Source organism: Tenrec ecaudatus, chromosome 5 (genome assembly GCF_050624435.1).
Source record: "Tenrec ecaudatus isolate mTenEca1 chromosome 5, mTenEca1.hap1, whole genome shotgun sequence".
Classification (NCBI taxonomy): Eukaryota; Metazoa; Chordata; class Mammalia; order Afrosoricida; family Tenrecidae; genus Tenrec; species Tenrec ecaudatus.
Window position 1 is genome coordinate 41463834 of NC_134534.1, and position 20743 is coordinate 41484576.

Consider the following 20743-nt stretch of genomic DNA (forward strand, 5'->3'; position numbering starts at 1 on the left):
AAACCGAGCTGCTAGCTAGGAAGCTGGGCAGCTTGAAACCCCCTTGGATCAGGTAGTGTGCGCTGCAAAGATTAGCCTCAGAAATCCTCTGGGGCAGTTCCACTCTGTCCTACACGGTTGCTATGGGTCAGAACCCACTCATCAGTATATCATCACCACAATTCTGAGCTTCTAAGGAAGGGTCAGGAGTCCTGGGGGCACAGTGTGCTCGGTGCTGGGCTGCTAACTGCAAGGTGAGTGGTTTGAAACCACTGGCTGCTCCTAGGGGGTTAAATGAGGCATTCTATTCCCATAACGAGTTACAGCTTTGGAAATCCACAGCGAAGTTCTACCCTGTCCTAGAAGGCTGCTTTACATCAGAATCGACTTGATGGCAGTGAGTTGTTTTTCGGGTTTAGAAGGAGCTATGTATGGTTCTGTTTGGGTCAGTGGCAGACACCTCTGCAGTTCAAACCCACCGGTCCCGTGGGGGAAAAATGACTACCATTAGCTCCTGTAGAGATGTATAGTTTTACACACACACACACACACACACACACACACTTATCCCATTTCTCTGCATATGTTGACAACGGGACAGTTTAAATATATCGCATGTCTCGAACACAAAACCACATTCACACAGAGGAAATCATTTAAATGTGGTTAAGGAAGCAGGAAATTTTCACATCAGCTTTAATCGTTATATTTTACCCCAAATTTCCTGAACTCAGTAATCAACACTAACACTTTTTATAGTATTATTTACTGCATCTCAAAAGAAAAAAAAACTAAGCAGCGAACATACAGTTGAAGAAAACTGATGTCAGTCTATACAATGCGTGTCTACTTCCGTCATGACAGGCTTTCTCTTGGCACTTAACAACTATTTCGCTTTACAGCAGTGACAAAATATTTGCCAGAAAGTTTCTTTTCCTGATGCGGAGACTCCAGGCACCTGTTACTCTCCCACCAAACTGTCCTCTGCAGAGAGTGGTCCCCACATACGACATTTGTGAACTCTGCAGATGAGGGAGATGGTGAGACTTTAGGGGAGTCTGCTGCTTCCTCCCAATCACTCTGAAGTGGCTTGATTCTGGTCCGAGAGGGGAAAGGTACCTGAGAATTCAGGCCATTGGGAACTTAGGCTCCCGGTGTTGTCTTAAAAAACACAACTAAAAGTGTGTTCTGTGCCAATTCCAAGGGAATGTTCCGGAAGTGAAGCCCTTTCTGTGTTTTCCTAAACTCTAGGTGGGGAGAAGTTACACCTTTCTATCTTGGGTGACTTCTTCCTACTTTGGGAACACAGAGTTGACAATGAACCCATGGTCGAGTTCAAACAAGCAGCAAGCAAGCAAGCACAGTTCCTGAATCACTGAGCTCCACTTACAGCCACCTCGTGTGGGCTAGAGGGCAACAGTGTTCTCAGGAGGACATTGAGGATCCTTCTTCTGAGAGACCTTGGGGTGGGCTCCAACTTCCAACCTCCGGGTTAACAGCTGAGCATGCTAAGCACCGTTTGTACCATCGAACAAGGAAATGCTCAGGTGGGAGGAACATCCACCCGGGGTCTCTGCCCATGTCTCTGGCCCTCCTTAGGGCTCACTATTTTCCAGAAGCTTCCACAGGAGCAGCAAGGGCCCCCTTTAGTGTACAGTGTCTCCCCGCCTTTTCCTCTGCCATCCCGACCTTAGAGAGGTTTGGAGCAAAGATATGTCAATATACGATGGAGCCTTCACTATCTACACTCTGGGAGAACCCCATTCAGCTGTTTGAAATGTATAGCCTTAAACGTTATGTCCACAAGCAGGCATCTGTCTCAATAATGCCACCAGCTAGGCTCTGAAGACTGCACACTCCCCAATCCCCTGGCAATCTTCCAGAGCCATTACCCAGACACACAGAGAGGCTACGCTCTCATTTCCCCTCTGGCCAGTTCTGAAGAGAATCTGGTCAGAGACAGCTTCATGGAAGGTGTCTTTGGTCTTGACTCACAGATAACCCGGAACAGTCAGAGGTCAATCCCATGTCACCCTGGCGAGCAGACAGTCTTAGAAAAGGGGAGATGTACATTTGACCAAAAAATGTACAAAATGTATAACCGTGACATTTTCAATATTAGGCCACATGATTTATTCAGTAGTTTTTAGGTTCCCAAATTACAATTTATGTCTATTTGTAAGACTACAAAAGTTACCATTAGAATTGTCTGTGCTTATAAAATACCAACTTTTTAACTGTTATACTCATTAACACCAGTCTGCGACGAGTTACATAGAATCATAGGCACTTCAAAGGCTTAAAAAGACATTTACAACTTAAATGCATTTTTAAGAACAAAAACTGGTTTTTCTTTAAACCCCTACTCGTACCTTCAAATTGCAAGAAATTAACAAATACAGTGGCCGAAGGAATCCGCAGCAACTTCTGGAAATACTGTTAGCATCTTTGGGTTTGCTGAGACCTGTCAGTAACTCACATCAAATCCTCCCCAAGAAGATCTGATCAAGACAGACAGCACTGAACAGTTTTGTGGTAATAATCCAATTTTACACATTCATTTGCTGTTGCAAAATCTGCCTGAAGCTACAGGTAATGAAAAACAAAGCAAGTGTAAAATGGATAGTCTGACACTTAAAAATTTATACAAAGTGGAGGTTAAAGTTTACATACTTGAAAATCACATATACACTGAATTACCATGATTGGAATTATCCAAAGACAAATCACACCAGTACAACTACAAAGGCATAGAGATTTTTGTTGTTGTTGTTGGTTTTTAGTTTTCGTTTTAAGGGGACAAAGGGAAGGGAGACAGGAAAACAACAGATAAATTAGCGAGGACCAAGGAGGTCCGGTCAACTGGAGACCCGCCAACCAAAACACAACAGCTTTGGGATGGAAACAATCACTTTGCGTTAAAGGTTTTCAAACGCTTCCATGAACATTGCGAGCTTGTGTAACAGAATATTTTGCCACTGCTATTCACAGAACACTGCAGATGTTAACTTTCAATTTTGACTTGGTTCTAAAGAAATACATGAAGAGGTTTAAATACAAGGGAATTTCTCATGAAGGTGCCAGAAGGGCTCTTTAATGAACAACAAAAACAAAACAAAATAACAAAGACCTTCATTATTCTATGCAAAAGCTTTATTTTTTCATAGTTCAGTGATCTCATAAATAGAGACACTAAGTGGGAGTTTTATGCATAAAACTCCTTGGTAGGTGCCTTCTGATAAGCAGCACTGGATGGCTTGCGCTCCCCGAGATCATAGCTTCCTTCGTCCTTCTTGCGCATGCGATACACCAACAGCAGGATGAGGAAAATCGCAAAGAGGAAGCCAATGACTCCGCCAGCAATCACAGCTGCAACACACCAAAGGAAAGCTTGCTCTCAGACGGGAGCACCAATGTTACAGGAATCCGCTTCGGAGAGCCCAATCTACGTATGTTTTTATAAAAGGCTTAATTCAGAAACCCCACAATTAGCAATAATAATTTTTTAATGGATTCAAGGAGGCAACCGGGTAATTATGCAAATCTGACATTCCTCAGGAAGGCACAATACCGTCTTTGACTGGTATTGATAATATCACCCGAAACGTCAACAAGGAGAACCTGGCTGTGGCTACAACTCCTTCCATCCTGCGGAATGCCTTTCATCTTTTCAGTACTCCAGTTTCACGTTCTAATCTTCTAATTGCCTTTTCAGTGAAACATAGAACATGATTTAATGAACCTTTTTCAGTGTAAATAGCAGGAACATTTTTCAGTGTAAATAGCAGAAGGGGAAACACATTTCTTTTCTGGTCTGGGGTTTAGAGCTGCCAAGCATTTGGTGCCCAGTGGATGAGCTGAATCAGCATATGTATGGAATGTTGACAGTAAAACAATGAACTGCTCTGGAAACCGTGACCTAATTCATGGTAAGAAGTATTGTAAAAATGAAAAAAGATCACATGCCCTACTACCTATCCAAGGTACAATTGATCTTTACCTGCCTGAAAAACAGGAAGAAGCAGAGTATGAAATCGAAGCAGGATGTGGAACTAGTGGCTAGTTGCTTCCACAAGCAACTGCTTCCCCTGCCAGAAGCCCAGACGCTGCCCGGCTACCACTACTAAATATCTAATCCAAGATTCCATAGAAGACTCACAAGGAAAAGGGCAGAGAATACTGGAGAAACTCCCCCAACTACTATCCTAATATAACTTTTAAATAGGAAATAAAAAACACCCCTGAAGTCTTTGAAAAATGAAATCTTACCTTAATTAATTTTACCTTAATTAATTTTTTAAAATGCCTGCCTGGAACATGGTGAGCTATTGATATATATATCTGCATTGAACCAAATTGACAACATCAACCTGAAAAGTTGGATAGGTTCAGAATGATTGTACAGCTTAAAGAATGCCCCCATCTCATAGAATTGTACACACAGAGACGGCCCAATTGATGTTCTGTTATGTCTATTAAAAATAAGTAAATAAATATTTTTGAAAAGCATTATAAAGTGGAACAAAAAGAATTGGGTGCTCTTAAATATCATAAATTGTCCCCTTTAAAATCAAGTGCTAATACTTCCATCAGATGAAGTTACAAGAAGAGACTACATTCTTATAGCCTTGGGTGTGTCTGTTTCCTTCTTCCTTTTCATGGGAAAAAGATCTTTCCTTCTCCTCAGTTTACTTTGAAATGGGGATGGCTTGCAGCAAGACTGAGAGAGCTTCACAAACACACACAGAATTCTCCGCCCACATGCCTTCCAGCTCAGTTGTCCTGGGCCAACTCAAATCTGAGCTGTCCCTTTAAACTGCCTCACCTCTACCCCCACATAACAGCTAGCTAAGAAGTAGGACTCCCCCACCCCAATAAAGACAGTCTTTGTCTAACTTCCTGCCCCTCTGCCCCTCGTGCTGGCTTGAGGACATCCCAGATTCTGTCTAGTAGAAAGATGACTTCAGCAAGCTTTGTCTGCAGACACACCTGAGCATTGCTCTGATCAGTGTAAGTCAGCCCCCCCTCCCCACCTGAGCCCCACCCTGCTACTCACCTGCCAGGACTTCTTTTCGTTTAAACAGATTGTCTGAGTGCTTCTCCGTATACACATTTGTATCTTCTTCAGCGGGGTCCACTTTCCTTTCTGAGTCAGACAGGTGAACGTCCTTCTTATCGATTTCGTCAGGTGACTGGTATGGGCAATAGAGAAATATTTTATGTAAATTCAAAAATATGTTGTGAAATCATAAGATGAATATACCAAGATTTCTTTTCTTCATCCAGTAGATTTAGGAAATAAATGGAATCATTCTTATCGGTGATATTTCCACCAACTGATGGATGGTTTAGTAAAACACTCAGATCTATATTCATCATCAGAATTTTATGAGTGCACAATAATCCTGCTAGTGGCATGGATACGCTGTTTGAGTTGACATTTCATAAGATCTCTTTTCTTGCCATTCTCTTGGCTCGAGGGAGTCTCTGGGTAGAACCAACAGTTTAAGCACTTAACTGTTAGCTGAACGGTTGGCAGTTCCAATCTACTTAGCAGGATCCTCAGAAGACACATCTGCTGGTCTGCTTTACAAAGCTCATGCCTTGAAAACCCTTGGAACGAGCGACACAAACCACAGCCTCCACTAGCCAGAGACCAGAAGAACTAGATGGTGCCAAGCGGCCATGACCAACTACGTTGACTGGGTTCACAAAATCATGAAAAAGACCAGACTAACTGATCTGGTCAAGACTGCTAATACCCTGTAGGGTCTGGCTATTACACACGATTCACGCCGGGACTCAAGCCCATTCCCAGAGATAACTTTCCAGGCAAACAGACAGGCCTATAAAGTGAACCAGAGCATCCGCGAGGAATGTACTCCTCAGAAAAATCATCCACATGAGACCAAAAGTGAAGGTCAGAGGCCGGTAAGGGCAGAAAAGATTGGGAACAGGGAACCCAAGGAGGAAGTGGGGATTGTGGGGCTTGCAGGTAATGACACAAATGATGGAACAGGAAACTAATCTGTGCTGTAGACTCACCCAAACTACAATCAAAGGTTCAAATAAATAAGAGATCAGCAAGCCAACCTCTCGAAGGCAGCCTTACTCTTCCGACATGAAGTTGTCCGAGTTGGAATCTGAAATTGATTCCATGGCCGTCACCAAAAATATCTGACCCCAGGCTGCCCATCTCCCTCCGCCGGCTTCAATCCAACAAGCGCGTCTCTGAGTCTCCTGACCCGTCTCTTCACTGTACACGGCACTGTGGAGGACAGCGGCCTTCCAGCTAGTCTCTCCAAGGTAGGCCCTCCGACTCTCACTTTGTGGGAAAGAGTTCTCCCCTCTACTCACCTACTCTCACACCTTCACAGAACCCTAGACTAGAATTTCTGGGAGCCCGAGTTCTGCGAGCAGATCCTGTGGGACCTGACCAGGACATGTCAGGTTTCCAGCCCTCCGTGTCATCATCCGGTCGATGAAGGACGCCTGAAGGCTTGGTGCTCTTCAGCAGTCAGTCTGCAAGTGTACATTGTAACTCTGGTAGTAGCTCCCCCAGGCTCATCTCCGTTCAGCATCATCCTGACCTAGCCAGGGGCCGACTGCGAGACATTACGCCTTGGCTGCAGCACCTCCAACTCTCCACGCTCGAATTGAAAAGTACATTAACCTCCGAAACGTACGATTACACTTTTCCATTTCCACAAACGGTGCGGTGATTCTTTTGGATCCATGCACTTGTCAGCTCGCCGCCCATCACCTGCGCTGGCCTCACAGAGGCCTCACTTGCGCTCGCTGCCTGTAACCTGTATCATGTACTAGATCAGTGTTTCCCCAAGTACTAACCCCGAGGCAGTATTGGAACAATCCAGGGGGGGCTGCAAAAGCAGATGCCTACACTTTATCCTGGATTGTGGGGTATCATACTAAGGTTTTTCATTGCCAGGAGGGCATAAATTTTGATTTTTTCTGAAAAGGGGGTGATAGGCCAACTAAGTCTAGGAACCTATGATGTAGATCAGTGGTTTTCAACCTTCTTAATGCTGCGACCCTTTAATACACTTCCTCATGTGCTGACCGCCCAACCATAACATTATTTTCATTGCTACTTCAGATCCGTAATTTTGCTACTGTTATGAATTGGGCAACCCCTGTGAAAGGGTCTTTTGACCCCCAAAGGGGTAACGACCCACAGGTAGAGAACCACTGATGTAGATGACCAGTTCACGGTGTACATGGTGCACACACACAGTGTACGCAACAAGGTACTCGCTCTGGAAGGCACATTCATTTCTTTTCGATTGCAAAGTTTTATTGTATGGGAGTACAGGCTTGACGGTGAGAGAAAATTGTTCTGGGGCAGAGGACTAATCTCAAACACCGTCGCTCGTCATCTATGCGGAAGCTGACTCACAAAGAGGCAGCACGGATGATTGAATGCAGCCAATTAAAAATGTAGCACCCACGACTGGCAATTCGGATGCCGTGGCAATGTACTAGAGGGAGCCGATCATGAACAATATGTTGTCTCAACAAACAACTGTGCTTTTGCTCCTTGTCACATCGTTGACAACCAACTAGATAGAATGTCTTCAGCAGTGACACGAGTGCCACTGTGAGACCCATTCAAAAGCAAGATCTACACTGGTGGTGTCCTAGAGACCGTGTTTCATTCAGGTGAAAGGGAGAAATGTAATCACTATTGGAAACGTCACCGAGGATCAATATTACCGGTGCCCAGAATAGTGTCTGACATCTACTAGCACTTAATCGCTCTTGAACAGAGATGTTCACCGGCCAAACGTCGATCCGCATCACGATCAAATGCTACTACTTCCTTCAAAAGCAATTTTTACAAATAAAAGCCGAAGTCACTTATCAATCCACTGTCTGCAACAGACTAGAACTCTTAAGTCAAATTAGGTTCTGCTTAGGATTCGATTCCTTTTATCCCTAAAGACAAAAACCCTTCCAGGAGCATTTCTCACGCCAAGCTAACAAGACCCTAAGAGTTTCAGCCATGATGCCCAAACCCATCACTGCCGTGTCGACTGTGTAGTCAAATAAAATGTGACAAAAGTCAAACTGCACCTGTCAAAAGCCACACCGGACACTTGTGCTCCACACACAGTGACACCCTGAGGTGCTCAGCTATCCTACTATTCAGTCGCATCTCTTTCTTCACATTTCTCCCCATCTCCCTTGATATATAGCAACCGCATGGCTGGGAGAGTTGCCCCACATGGAGTCAGCACTCAGGCCTCATGAGCTTCCCCTTTCCTTCCCACCGCCTGGACGGTGAAGTCAATCAGCCCTAACATCAGTGGGCCCTTCTCTGCCTTGCAGTCTGATAAGAGTTGACCTCTTGGCTGCTCCAAAGCTACAGAAACCTACCCAGCATCGTGCTCACCTGCAATGGAAAGACTGGCCGAGGGAAGAGGAAGAGGAAGAGGAAAGGCCCTCTAATGAGGGTAGGAAGCCCCAGTGTGCTGCCATCAGCAGAGATGCCTCCTTTAGAGAAGGCCAGCTACCATGTGCACGACCCAGCTGTCTGCATCCACTCTGCTGCCACGGCTTGGCAGCATCGCATCTCAAATAGGCGGAGGGCTCCAAAATGCGACCCGACTTCTGTTCCCGAGCTTTCCGTGGTCACGTGCTCCCCTGGAACCATCCATAAAGCTGACCGCTGCAAATTGTACCCAGGCTCATTCAACACAGGGGCAATCGTTTGCTTTGTGAGGCTTGACCAACCCAAGTAAGACTGACGGAATGGTTCCGAGGTCTCAGGCCATGCCACAGGCCTTCACACGAGAGCTTCAAAGTCCGCAGGGAATGGACACAGAGAAGCTGCAGCTTCACCAGCTCCAGGACTGGAAACCCAGGTGTTCGTCAGACCTAATACACGCATTCTAACGTAAATTTATGAGCGGGACGTCAGCTAACGGCAGTAGTATGCTAACAAGCCCCAAATCACGAGTCTTGTATTTTTCATTAACTGACAACTTTGCTGTTCTAAGGCCAAAAGACCTATTCCTAGTAAGTCAGCTCTCCAATATGAACTTGGACAAATGCACCTCAAACACATAAAAAGACCCGAACCCACTGCCGTCAGCTGATTCCAACTCACAGCACCCTACAGCACCAAGCAGAAGAGCCTCACAGAGTTTCAAAGACGATAAATCTTTCTGGAAGTTGATTGCCACATCTTCCTCCCTCAGACTGGTTCCTGGTCAAACTTCCAACAAAGTACTTTAACCCCTGAGCCAGGAGGGCTCCTCCAGACCCACCTGGATCATCGTTACCATGGGAAAATTTCAAGGTTACTATATCACTGGTGGTAGACGTGGAGAACTGAAAACAACAGAGATTAGTTCCGGCTCAAGCCATAACTTGAAATCACCTTCTTCCACACCTGTGGAGTAGTTAAGAGTTCCCAATAATTGCAGTTCAAATCCTCCATTATGAAATGAAAACAAATTTTCTTGGCCTAAGCTAGAAAACCAAGAAGGTCCAGCTTCTTAAACGGACTGTGATTTCTGTAAGACGGCACACCATGTGAACGACAATTGTACATAGAGTCTGGCAGGGTAGAAGTAGTAGGTAGAAAAATTGTTCCAAATGACGATACAGAATATAAGAGTCATTTACAATAATATAACGAAAAGACCATTTGCCCATCCACAATTGAAATATAGAACCTCTTAAAAGGGAGCTCTTATACCATATAAGCTAAATAAAAATCAAACTCACTCCCATAGAGTCTACTGGGACTAATAGCAACCCTAGAGGACAGGGTGGAACTGCCCCTGTGGGTTTGCAAGACTGTAACTCTTTGCCATAGTAGAAAGCTTCATTTTGCTCTCAAGGACCAGCTGGTGGTATCAAACTGCTGACCTCGAGGTTAGCAGCCACCACGGCACTAGGTCTCCCTATAAGCTGAAACGCATCTACAATAATCTGAGACTGCAAGTCAAGACAAAACTCACCGCTGTCTGGGCAGGCATCTTGTTCTCAATGTCCAATGTTGTGGTTTCCACTTTGGGAGCAGCACTAGTGAACGGCATCTTTGGAAGTGTTCGAGATGTTGGCATCTCTGAAGTCTCTATGTCCTCACCGGTTCCTGAGGAAAAAAGATATTTAGGCAAAAGTGAGCTGAGAAAAGGAATCATGAAGCCAATGGCTACATGATCACGTTAATATTGTCTAATGCTGACTCTGAGAGAAGCCAGGTTATTTCCAAATACTTCCTCCTCAAGGACTAGCACACATTTTCAGGCTTTGTTGAGATGAAAACATAAATTTGAAAGGGGATCGCTGTCTTTTCTAGTCATTTCCTATGTTGTTATTAGGTCCCAGTGAGTTGGTTCTGACTCATAGCGGCCCTATGAACAACAGAATGAAACACTGCCAGGTCCTGTGCCATCTTCATAAGGTATTAAAAAGTACACATAGCATTTTGTTATATTTGAGCTCATTGTTGCAGGCCCTGTCTCCATCCATCTCGCTGAGGGTCTTCCTCTTTTTCGCTGCCCCTCTTTGACCAAGCCGGACGGGCCATGTTCTGTGCCACTCTCTTAACCCCGAACATTCTCCAAAAGTCGTCCTTCTTTCCCTCACATGCTCAAGACCTCCTACTCAATGAGATCCCCCCCCATCTACCCCGACACATGCGAGTATTTCACTTCCCGCACAAGAGCAGAACTAAGCAAAAACAAGTAAATAAGTGAAATAGTAAGCAATAGAAACAACTCGCCTACAGCTGATTCCATAAGTCATAGCTAACTCATAAGCCCTCCCTCCACCTTTTACAGCCAACATGCCCACAATGGGGTTGTCTAGGGCCCTGATTTCGTCCCTCACTTTCTACTCCATTCCCTGACCTCCTCCCTCCAATCTGACTCTCCTGTCATTACTTCATTGGTATCGTTCTTGTGAATATCACCCATGTCCTCCAAAATGCCAAACTCAATGCCATCTTCCAGGAGGCATTTCCTCTAGTCAAGACCCACCCTAATGGCACTTTCTACTGCCACCTCCTTTGATAGGCTCCCATCTCCTTTGCTAGGCCCCCTGTTCTTGGGCTTCTAAGACTTGCTCCCCTCCTCCTGGCTATCTTTACAGGTTCATCCTATCTGGACACACAATATCAAGGGCTCCCTAAGGTTCAACCCTAGACCTCTCCTTACTCCATCCTTTTCCCCTCACCCACACCCATGGTTTCAATGCCCTCTAAGTGTATATGGCACCATCCTCTGAAGTCCAGATCCATGGGTCAACGGCCCCCTTGACATTTTCACTTGAATGCCTCAAAGGCTCTAGAGCAGTGCTTCTCAGCCTTCCCAAGGTCGCGCCCCTTTAACCCAATTCCTCATGTGGCGGTGACCCCACCCCCAACCATCAAATTACTTTCGTTGCTACTTCGTCACTGTAATTTTGCTACTGTTATGAATTGGGCGACCCCTGTGAGTGGGTTGATCAACCCCCAAAGGGATCACGACCCACAGGTTGAGAACCACTGCACCAGAGCCATCTAGCATGTCCAAGAGAGCTCGTAGTGCTTTCCCTTCACAGACCCGACCCTTTTACTGTGTGTCTTCTTGCTGTATATCACTATATACCAGAACTTGCTCTTCCTCATTTGCATACTGAATCAACACTACGTCCTATTGATATCAACTTCTTAATATCCTCCATTCCAACACTTGAATGAAGCCAACACCCCCACCCCAAAGTCACCATGAGCTACTTCACCTGTATTCGTCCTAACAGCCCCTTTCAGTCCTCTGTCCACAGAGTGACCGTGGCTCCAACACTCTTGCTTAAAACACATCTACTGCTCTTGGGGTAAGAATGGAATGCTTCACCCTAGCCTTGCATGGTCTTGTCTGACATACCTTTCCAGCTTCCTTGAGCATCATTTTCTCTTTTGTTCTCTAATCATGGGCCCCTAATACTTCTGCCGGAAGCCCTAACCTAGGAAATCCCTAACTTGCCTCCGGACTATAGCACAAAGGTCATATACAGAGAAGACCTCTTTTGGTCTTAGGTGAGGTCAAACACCTTTTTAAAGTGTCCTCCCTTTTAAAAGCACTACATTTCTTTGTCTAATGGCATTTACCATTATATTTGTAGTTATGTGTTCATTTGTACAACTCTTCACTGAAGACTCCTCCCACTAGCCAAGTGATGGAAAACTTCTTAGATGTAATCAAACACCGGTTTGGGAGCACAGAACCAGTCTTGGGGGACGCCAGGATCAACTGGCAGTATAGAGTCTCCAAAGACAATGTTCTATATCCTACTTAGGGAGTAGCAGTTAGGGTCTTCACAGCTCAAGAGCATTTAATGTGCAGCTACTGGTTTCTCCTTGTCCAGAGGAAAGAAGGGGGAAGAAAACTGGAAGACCCATGGAAGCAATTAGTCCAGTGACTAATCGACCGTGTGAATATTAGTCTCCACACTCTGAGAGTAGAGGCGCTAATAGGTGCCCCACTACCACTACTAACTGCTCTTAAAGGGTTTATATTAGAAGGTCGTATTAGAAAGACTGGGAGAAAATGTGGAACAAAACTTAAAATTATAAAAAAAAAAGACCAGGTCTACTGGTCAGACTTGTGGAATTCCAGAAACTTGGCCCTTCGTCACCCTGCAAGTGTGAAAATGAGCTTTTCTCTAAGGCTCAATTTTCAGCCCAACAATAGACAGGTCTATAGGGGGGACAATGACACTAGGGAGGTAGCACACTTTAGAATATCCTCACTACACAGAGAATAATGACATTGGAAGAAATACAGGATTTGGTCATCGAACAAACACAGTGCTGATTCGGGTCTTCAGGTCTATCATTTTGGCCACGTAACACTTGAGTGTCCATTGCTTCATCTGTCAAATGGGAATATCAACTGGCCTTTGAGCCTCAAATGGGATCGACATGGAAATGAAGTGTAAAGGGTTATGTAGATGAGTGACTTTTTTATAGAAGCTAAGATTTCAATGAGAAATAACATATTTTAATGTAGGGTTTGCAAGACCACCGTGTTCGCAATAGTCACAAACCAGAGCCAGCATCACACTATGGCTGTGGAGAATGTGTTGTGATCGCAAATACATTTGTAAAGTAGAAAAGCCTCTTGCAAAGTGGCTCATCCTCCTGCCTTAACACACACACACACACGGCCATGCTGGCTTCACAGTCCTACACACACACACACACACACGGCCATGCTGGCTTCACAGTCCTTCACACACACACACACACACACACACACACACACACACACACATCCCGCCCCCCCTCTTCCTCATCTGACTTTTGGCTCACATTGTTCTCTCTGCCTGATGTACCCTACTTCAGAGCCCGTTTCCATCTGGAAAACCCCTGTGCATTTTATCTGCATCTCCCCTCTCTGAAGCTTTCTTTGATCTTTTCATTACAGATGTTTGTGCCTATGTTCGCTGTTCATTGAAACTTTTTAAAACTTTTTAAAAAGAGCACTTTACTTATAAAGAAAAATTTTAAGATGCATATTCATACATGAAATGATATTGAGTACACATGAAGGAATAAATACATTATCCCACTACCAGAGAAAGCATTACTCTAGTTTGCTTGTTTTTCATGTACTGAAGAGTTCAAGTATTCCTAGCACCTACAAAGATGTCTGTTCTCCCATGTTGGAGGTGTGAATAATTATCTTTTGAATGAATAAGTAAGTTAAAATAAGTATCCCCTTTTGTGCTAGCTAGTTTTATTTGCCAGCCTGGCCAATAAGAACATGTGGGATTAATAAGGTCGCAGTTTGATTGGAGGGCAAAGAGATAAATGGCTTGGCAAGGCGTGCCCCTCGGTCTCTTGCTCTGTGGTGATAGGGCCAGTGTGCGGCTGTCTTACCTCGTTTTCTGCCTTAACTTGTGAGCTACACTACCTGTGGGACACCCAACCTGTGGATGGTGTTGCTAGAGCTTGAGGTTCCTTCGAGACCTGCTTCACCACACTGCTGGCGAGACTGGGGACTGTCGGGTCCTGTCATCTGGCTATTGGTGACCTCCCTGCTGTTTGCTGCCTGTGACCAGACTGTCTGCATTGCTCTATGGAAGACTCAGCTGTCTGCTTCCTTGACCTTGGAGCCAGCAGCTCTTGTGAGGTGAAGAACTTACATTATATTAACTGTTTCATGGAAGTGAGCTAAACTAAGCTCTCTGGACTAATTAGCTGTTATATTCCTTCGTGCGGTATATATCTATCCATGTATATATGTATTAAAAAATCATAAGTGTCTTGGTTTTGTTTCTCTAGAGAATCCTGTCTAACACACCTTTTATCTTCTCACTGTCCAATACATTTTTCATTTTCGACAAGATAGTTCCACTCTCCAAAAATTCTTTCGTCCTCTTGGAATATGCCTTTCTCATGGCATCCAGTTCTTGTGTAATAGTTAAAGCATCTTCTCTGAGTTTTTCTGTAAATGTCCTTCTCCTTGTAAGTCTCCCTGCTCCCCAATTTCAGGTCTTTGGAGCTCTTGTGGCATAGTGCCTTATGGTGAAGCCAGCAGTTCAAACCCACCAGCTGCTCCACGTGAGGAAGATGAGCCTATCTGCTCCTGTAAAGATGACAGTCTTGAAATCCCTAGAGGGCAATTCTACTCTGCCCTTTAAGGTCACTAGGAGTTGAAATCAATTAGATGGCAGTGTATTTTTAGTATTTTTCCCATATAACTTTTTTATAAACATCAATATATGAGAGGGAAATACGGAAAAGTTAACTAGAAGTTCTGAGCACAGTTCTGGCAAACATCAGTTAAGGTGAAGGTGTGTTTTGTTGGAGAACTCCCACTGCGGTCCTCTCTCTCAGCCATCCTCTTGAGTAAATCCTGTTCCCTAGAGTCTTCTCTTGATCCCCAGAAGGTAAATGCCAGAGTGTCAGTGTGCTGGGAACTGATGGGGAGAAAACAAGTATGGGTATCTCAGCATTAAACAACATCTTTATCTAAACACCTATTCTCTTTGTTTTCAATAGGGTAACCTCAGCTCCATCTCAGATGGTACTCTGTAATCCAGAGAATCTCTACATAACCTTTCCAGATAATAAACTCTAACTCTCACTTTCTGAAGTTAAGGAACATCAGTTCATTTCTTTACTATATGGTAGAAAGAAAATATATGACAGTATAATTGTTCCTGACACATATTTTTTACACACATTTATCCTGTTTGGTGCTACCAATTCCCAAGTCTCAAGGTCAGCAGTTCTCAACCTGTGGGTGGCAACCCCTTTGGGGATCGAAGGATCCTTTCACAGGGGTCACCTAAGACCAAGGGAAAACACATGTTTCTGATGGTTTTAGGAACTGAGACACCGCTCCTCTTTCGGACTCCAGGCGGGTCCACCCACGTGCAGATACACCCACATACGAGTACCTGGTATAAGACTGTTACCCATGCTATACCATGCTTCAAGACAAACTTTCACTTATTTGCCATTAGAAATAAGTATTTCACAATGAATAATTACATATTGTTTTATGCTCAATCACTATGCTTTAATTATGTTCAATTTGTAACAATGAAAATACATCCTGCATATCAGATGTTTACATTCTGATTCATAACAGTAGCAAAATTACAGTGATGAAATAGCAATGAAAATAATTTTATGGAGGGTGTCACCACAACATGGGGAACTGTATGACAGGATGGCGGCATTAGGAAGGTGGAGAACCACTGCGGAAGGTGACCTGGCTGTGTTCGTTGGGTTGCGTCTGGCTCCTCAGCCTTGTCATGGTCTCCCACCCTCTTAGTTCGACCTCACAGCCTTTAGAACTTTGTGGTTTGGGGCCATGATCCACTCGCTCAGTAGTTTGAAACTATCAGCCCCTCCAAGGGAGAAAGACTAGGCTTTCTACTCCATAAAGAGATACCGTCTCCGACACTCACAGGGGCAGATGGCTGTGAGATAGCGTCCACTCGATGGCAGTGAGTTTGGTTTTCTCAGTTGTTTAATGTTTTGTCAGGCTGGCACAGTCATCGTGGGTAGTAAATAAAGCAGAAGACCGCTGACAAGATGGATCGACACAGTGTCTGCATCGGTGGGCGCAAACCGAAGAGCAATCCTGAGGATGGCCAGGACCGCACGGACCGGGCAGTGGGCGGCGTTTCCTTCTACTGTGCTGCATGGGTTGTTCTGACCCAGAAATGACTCAGCAGCACCTGGCCACAAAATAACACCTCTTGTTTGTCCTGAAGAACTTATAACCAATTCCTTCACTGTTGACTTCGTGGGGTGTTGGAAGGTCTGGGTGGGCAATCTGCCATCTTTAATCAAAGGCCTGCAAATCCCTCCGGAGTATTTGCTGTTTGGCCACGTCCCCAGTCTGGCTCCCATCACATTGTATTTGGAATGGACAGGCACCATCCATGCTCTCGGGACCCAAAGATGACACATACTCGGTCCCTATCCTTAAGGAACTAAGTTTCTGGTGAGAAACATGAAAATGAGGAAAAAGCATTGCAGCGGGGTAAGAAACACTCTGTTTCTCTCTCTCATTGTAGCTCTGGTTCACGTGCACGCCTATTGAATGTTAAGGGAGGGGCGGAGGCGTTCATTTCGCTAATCCTCACACTTGAGTCCGCCTATGCGATTGGCTTCATCTCCCTGACTCTGAAGCACGCTCGGAGTCTTTAGCCATTTTCCCTGCAGTCTATCTGATTTCTTACTGGCCAACTGGATGGGAGCTGGGGCTGAAGGAACTCTGGCCCCAGCTCTGCCTCTACAGGATACAGCATCAGCTAGGCAGGGCCTTTTCATAGTTTTTGGTCCCAAAAGTATAGGATAGCAAAGGATTTCAAGAGAACACTCTCAGGCCTTATTCCCCGGTCTCTATCCCAGCTTTATGTAGTGGTTACAAATTGGGCTGCAATCCCCATAGTCAGTTCAAAACCATCAGCAGCTCCTCAGGACAAAGACTGGGCACAGTGGGAGAGTCTTGGGAACTGAGATAGTTAAAGTCTATTGTGTCAACCTGGCCGATAAACACATGTGGGGTTAATTGAAGGACACAGAGAGAAATGGCTCAGTGAGCCTCGCCTTTCAAGTTCTCAGGTCTCTTGCTTTCTGATGGCCGGACCAATGTGCAGCTGCCTTAGCCAGTTCCCTGCTTCAGCTGGCAAGGCTCACTTCCTGCAAGGCATCCCTAAGGAGAAGCCACATGGTCCTACCCCGATGCAGCCCTGGGTGCTGGAGCAGCCGTGTGGAGACCCCTGTCAGTGCTGAGATGCTTACACATTCACTGACTCAGCTTTCCTTCTACAGGCAGCATCATTGCATGTGTTTTGTGAGATGGAAGAGGACTTTATGGATTGGTGTTGGAGATACAGGCTAATGTTGGACTTGTGGGTTTAGGCAGCACTGGGTTGGGATGTTTTCTTGATGTGCACTTAACCTTTTATATAAAACTCTCTCTTTTCCATGCGTTTCTGTGGATTTGTTTCTCTAATGTACCCAGACTAACCCAGGAACCCACAGGGGGTCGCTATGAGTCAGCATTGACCTAATGGCTCAGTTTGTTTTCCTTTAACTTGGGGTCTAGGACAAGGTACTCCCCTTCTTTGTGCCTCCATCTGTCTCAAGTGATGAATGGAGGTGATAACAGAACCTATTCTTACAGGATGTTAGAAGGATGGTGCCCACAAGGCAGGAAGTGCTTCACAAACCTTAGTTAACAACTAGAAATGCTCTTGGGCAGTCCAAGGGCATTCCCAAGGTCAAGAACAAAACGTTGCTACCTCTTTGCATCGAGGATAAAGCTGGGGCAGAAGTACTGCAGACCCACGCATACGCCTCAAGTCGGTCTAGCGAATTAGTGGCTAAGAGTTTCAAATGGGCCATTCCAACCCTCAGTTCTCTGGGCGGGGGTGGAATACTGGGGAGTAAGCACCTGCTCCCTGTACATTAAACTTAAGAACAACCTTGGCAGGAGTCATCAAGGTGACTTGCACAACCCTCTAGAGAGGCTGCTGTCCCAACTCTTGCATTCCAACATCTGCGAAACGGGGACAAAAAGGGCCATCGTTTTTCTTTCCTGGGATATTCTGACATTGACAGTTACAAAGCAGTTTTGAGCCACTCGCAGGGAGAAAAGAGCGAACGTTATTAATAGAGCTGTGGGCTATGGAGAACAACTCTTTTCACACTCATTCTGCGTGCGCGATATATATCACTCTCCCAAGAATAACAAGGACTATTTTTACTTTAGGGCTGCACTGTAGGCTCATTGTTACTGGGTCAGCAACCCACCTCTTGTCTTTCTCAGACTTGCTGGTTCCCAGCTGAAAACACATGCTTGTAGATCTAGAGATCTACCGAAGACACACTGGACTTCAACTTGTTTCTGGGTCATGCTGAAGCCCCGGACAATCTGATCATCAGATACCAACCACGCTTCTACATTCAGCATAACCTTGCACATCTGGAACATCAACAATGCAAACCCTAAGCAAGAAAAGTTCCCGAGTAAAACTTTCCTAGCATCCTGTTGACCACAAATTCCTGAGTTTGACCATTTCTTCAGAACATGCACACATTCTTCCTCTCTCAGCTTCTCAGGGGCCTTTCCTGACACCGCAGACACGCTTACCAGGCAGGGTAGGATGACTACACCCTTCTGTTCCTCGTTGCACACACATCTCCATATCCTTCCATTAAGAGGTAGATCGAGGCCGGCCCTTTGACTTGCTTTGGCCAATAGAAGGTAACAGAAGTGATGATCTGCTAGGGTCAGACCAGGTGTCAAGAGGTTTTGCATACCTCTGCTTGCTGTCTCGGGATCGCTACTCCTCAGGGACAAATGACTGGCCTGCTGTGTGACGACAGATGATGGGGACAAGAGCCCAGATGCCCTAGCAATATGACAGAGACCGACCTGCAGCGCGTCCCTGTAGGGAAGGCCCGCTGAGCCCAGCCTTAACTGCCAACCTGTAGTACGAGTGAAATAAACTGGCGCCATTTAGAGTTGCTAACTATCGGGGGGCATTCTGAGGCAGCATGCCTGAAGTCATGGCTGATACACTACTGGACTTGGGGACATCGCTATGTGCTATCTTTTTGACCAACACTGGCGAACAAGGAGGGTAAATTCACTGGCTCTCATGCACAACCTCTAACAAGGAAACTCGTGTCTTATGAAACTAGCGCTCGAGGGTCTTCTTTAGGGGTGGTGTCCGTGACACAGTTGGCAGACTTAACAATAACACTTAAAGGCAAATGTCGAAACGCACTGACTCACTGCCAAGCACCAATCCCGAAGCGCTTTAGATGTGTCAGCTCCTTGGATCCTGACATCACTCCAAAGCCGCGGGCCGATGGCCACCCTCCGACAGATGAGGAACCCCGGGCCCAGCTAGTTATGCATCCCCCACCATCTATCTCACAGGTCTTAAGGGCTGAAGCAGAGTGCTGCACCCCAATTCTGACTCTGACTCCCTAGGCTAAGGCAGTTAACCACTGGGCATCCTATCTGTCTCCTGGAGGTAAACTCCAGCAACAGGATGGACCAACACAGTGGCTCCAACAGTGCGCTCAACCCTAAGAACAATTGTGAAGACAGCGCAGGCCGTAGGGTCACTTTGAGTGGCACCAACCACAACCCCATGTGTGTGAGCACCCAGAGACTGGAGCAGGCGTGCTCAGGAGCAGAGAGCCTTACCCGAGCCCGAGGCAGAAGCATAGTCGTCGTCATCAATAGGGTACACTCCTGAAGACTCTTCAATGGAGCCGTTGTCGAGGTACATGTCCTTGTCAGACGTCAGCTCTGCTCTCTGAGAAAACAAAGAGAGACGATTCAGGATGCTTAGTCACGGCCAACCACGTACGTCGCAGTGACTAACTCACGCTTCTGCTCCGAGTTCCCAGGTCTGGCCCCTTGCTTCCTTGCAGGAGTCCCTCCCAGCATGACGTGAGCCAAGGGCTGACCACCGACGCTCGCCCTCCAGGGAGCCTCGACTGTACTGAGAGTCCAACCCAACAGGCACTTCCCCTGCATGACCTTGTGTTATACAGCCTACTATACCTGACTGCAATTCCATCGCCCCCAGTACTCATGACAAGTCATATCAAACATTCTCTCTGTCACAGAGTCGCTGTGGAGTTCCCTTACTGGGAATCCTGCCCAACATTCAAGTCCCTCAGCCATTTCTCAGGGGAGGATGCTAGGTTCCCCCACTCTCCGAAAGCGAAGTGGCCCTCCGAAACTTCTCGTAAGCTGAAACGGCGTACGGCAAACAGCAGCCACATCAGATTACATGGGAACAAGTTTTGAGTGTTCCCAGACCCCCAAACATCACCCACCAAACCACGCAGCACCTAAAAGGACACTAACATTTAGTGTCCACGGCCATTGTTCAAGCTTTGCTGGATGCTGAGGGTGGTTTCCGGGACAGGAGCCTGGCGATGCCCCTCTCACTGCAGGGGATACACTGCTTCTTCGGGGACTCGCTGCAAAACCAACACCTCACGGGAGTTTTTCTTGAGATCAAAATTCCGCTTCGTATTTCTTTGGGTTCACAAAAAAAAAAAAAAAACTCCTAGCAGGTTTTTCAGGCAAGCTGCGTGACATAAACAAACTTTCCCAAGTGGAGACACTTGTGCCTACCAAGGTGCTATGGGCTGGCTCAGGGCGGCCTTTTCTACTCCCACAAAGAGACGGTGTCGGGCACCCTCAGGGGCAGCTCCACTCCATCCTGCTGGGTCTCTGTGAGTCCGCATTGA

The 20743-nt window shown here is 45.9% G+C and overlaps 1 protein-coding gene across 1 annotated transcript in view; it reads right to left on the reverse strand.

Moving 5' to 3' along the window:
• Positions 1–2088: 2088 nt before the first annotated feature.
• The window catches only part of SDC2 (syndecan 2), a 127122-nt gene continuing 108467 nt past the window's right edge, over positions 2089–20743 (reverse strand). Inside the window, exons 2-5 of the mRNA XM_075549462.1 lie at positions 19683–19794; positions 9969–10102; positions 5036–5171; positions 2089–3348 (exon numbers count right to left, since the gene is read on the reverse strand). Of these exons, the coding sequence (XP_075405577.1) occupies positions 3185–3348; positions 5036–5171; positions 9969–10102; positions 19683–19794 (546 nt within the window). The 3' untranslated portion in view covers positions 2089–3184. The remainder of the gene's footprint in view (positions 3349–5035; positions 5172–9968; positions 10103–19682; positions 19795–20743) is intronic.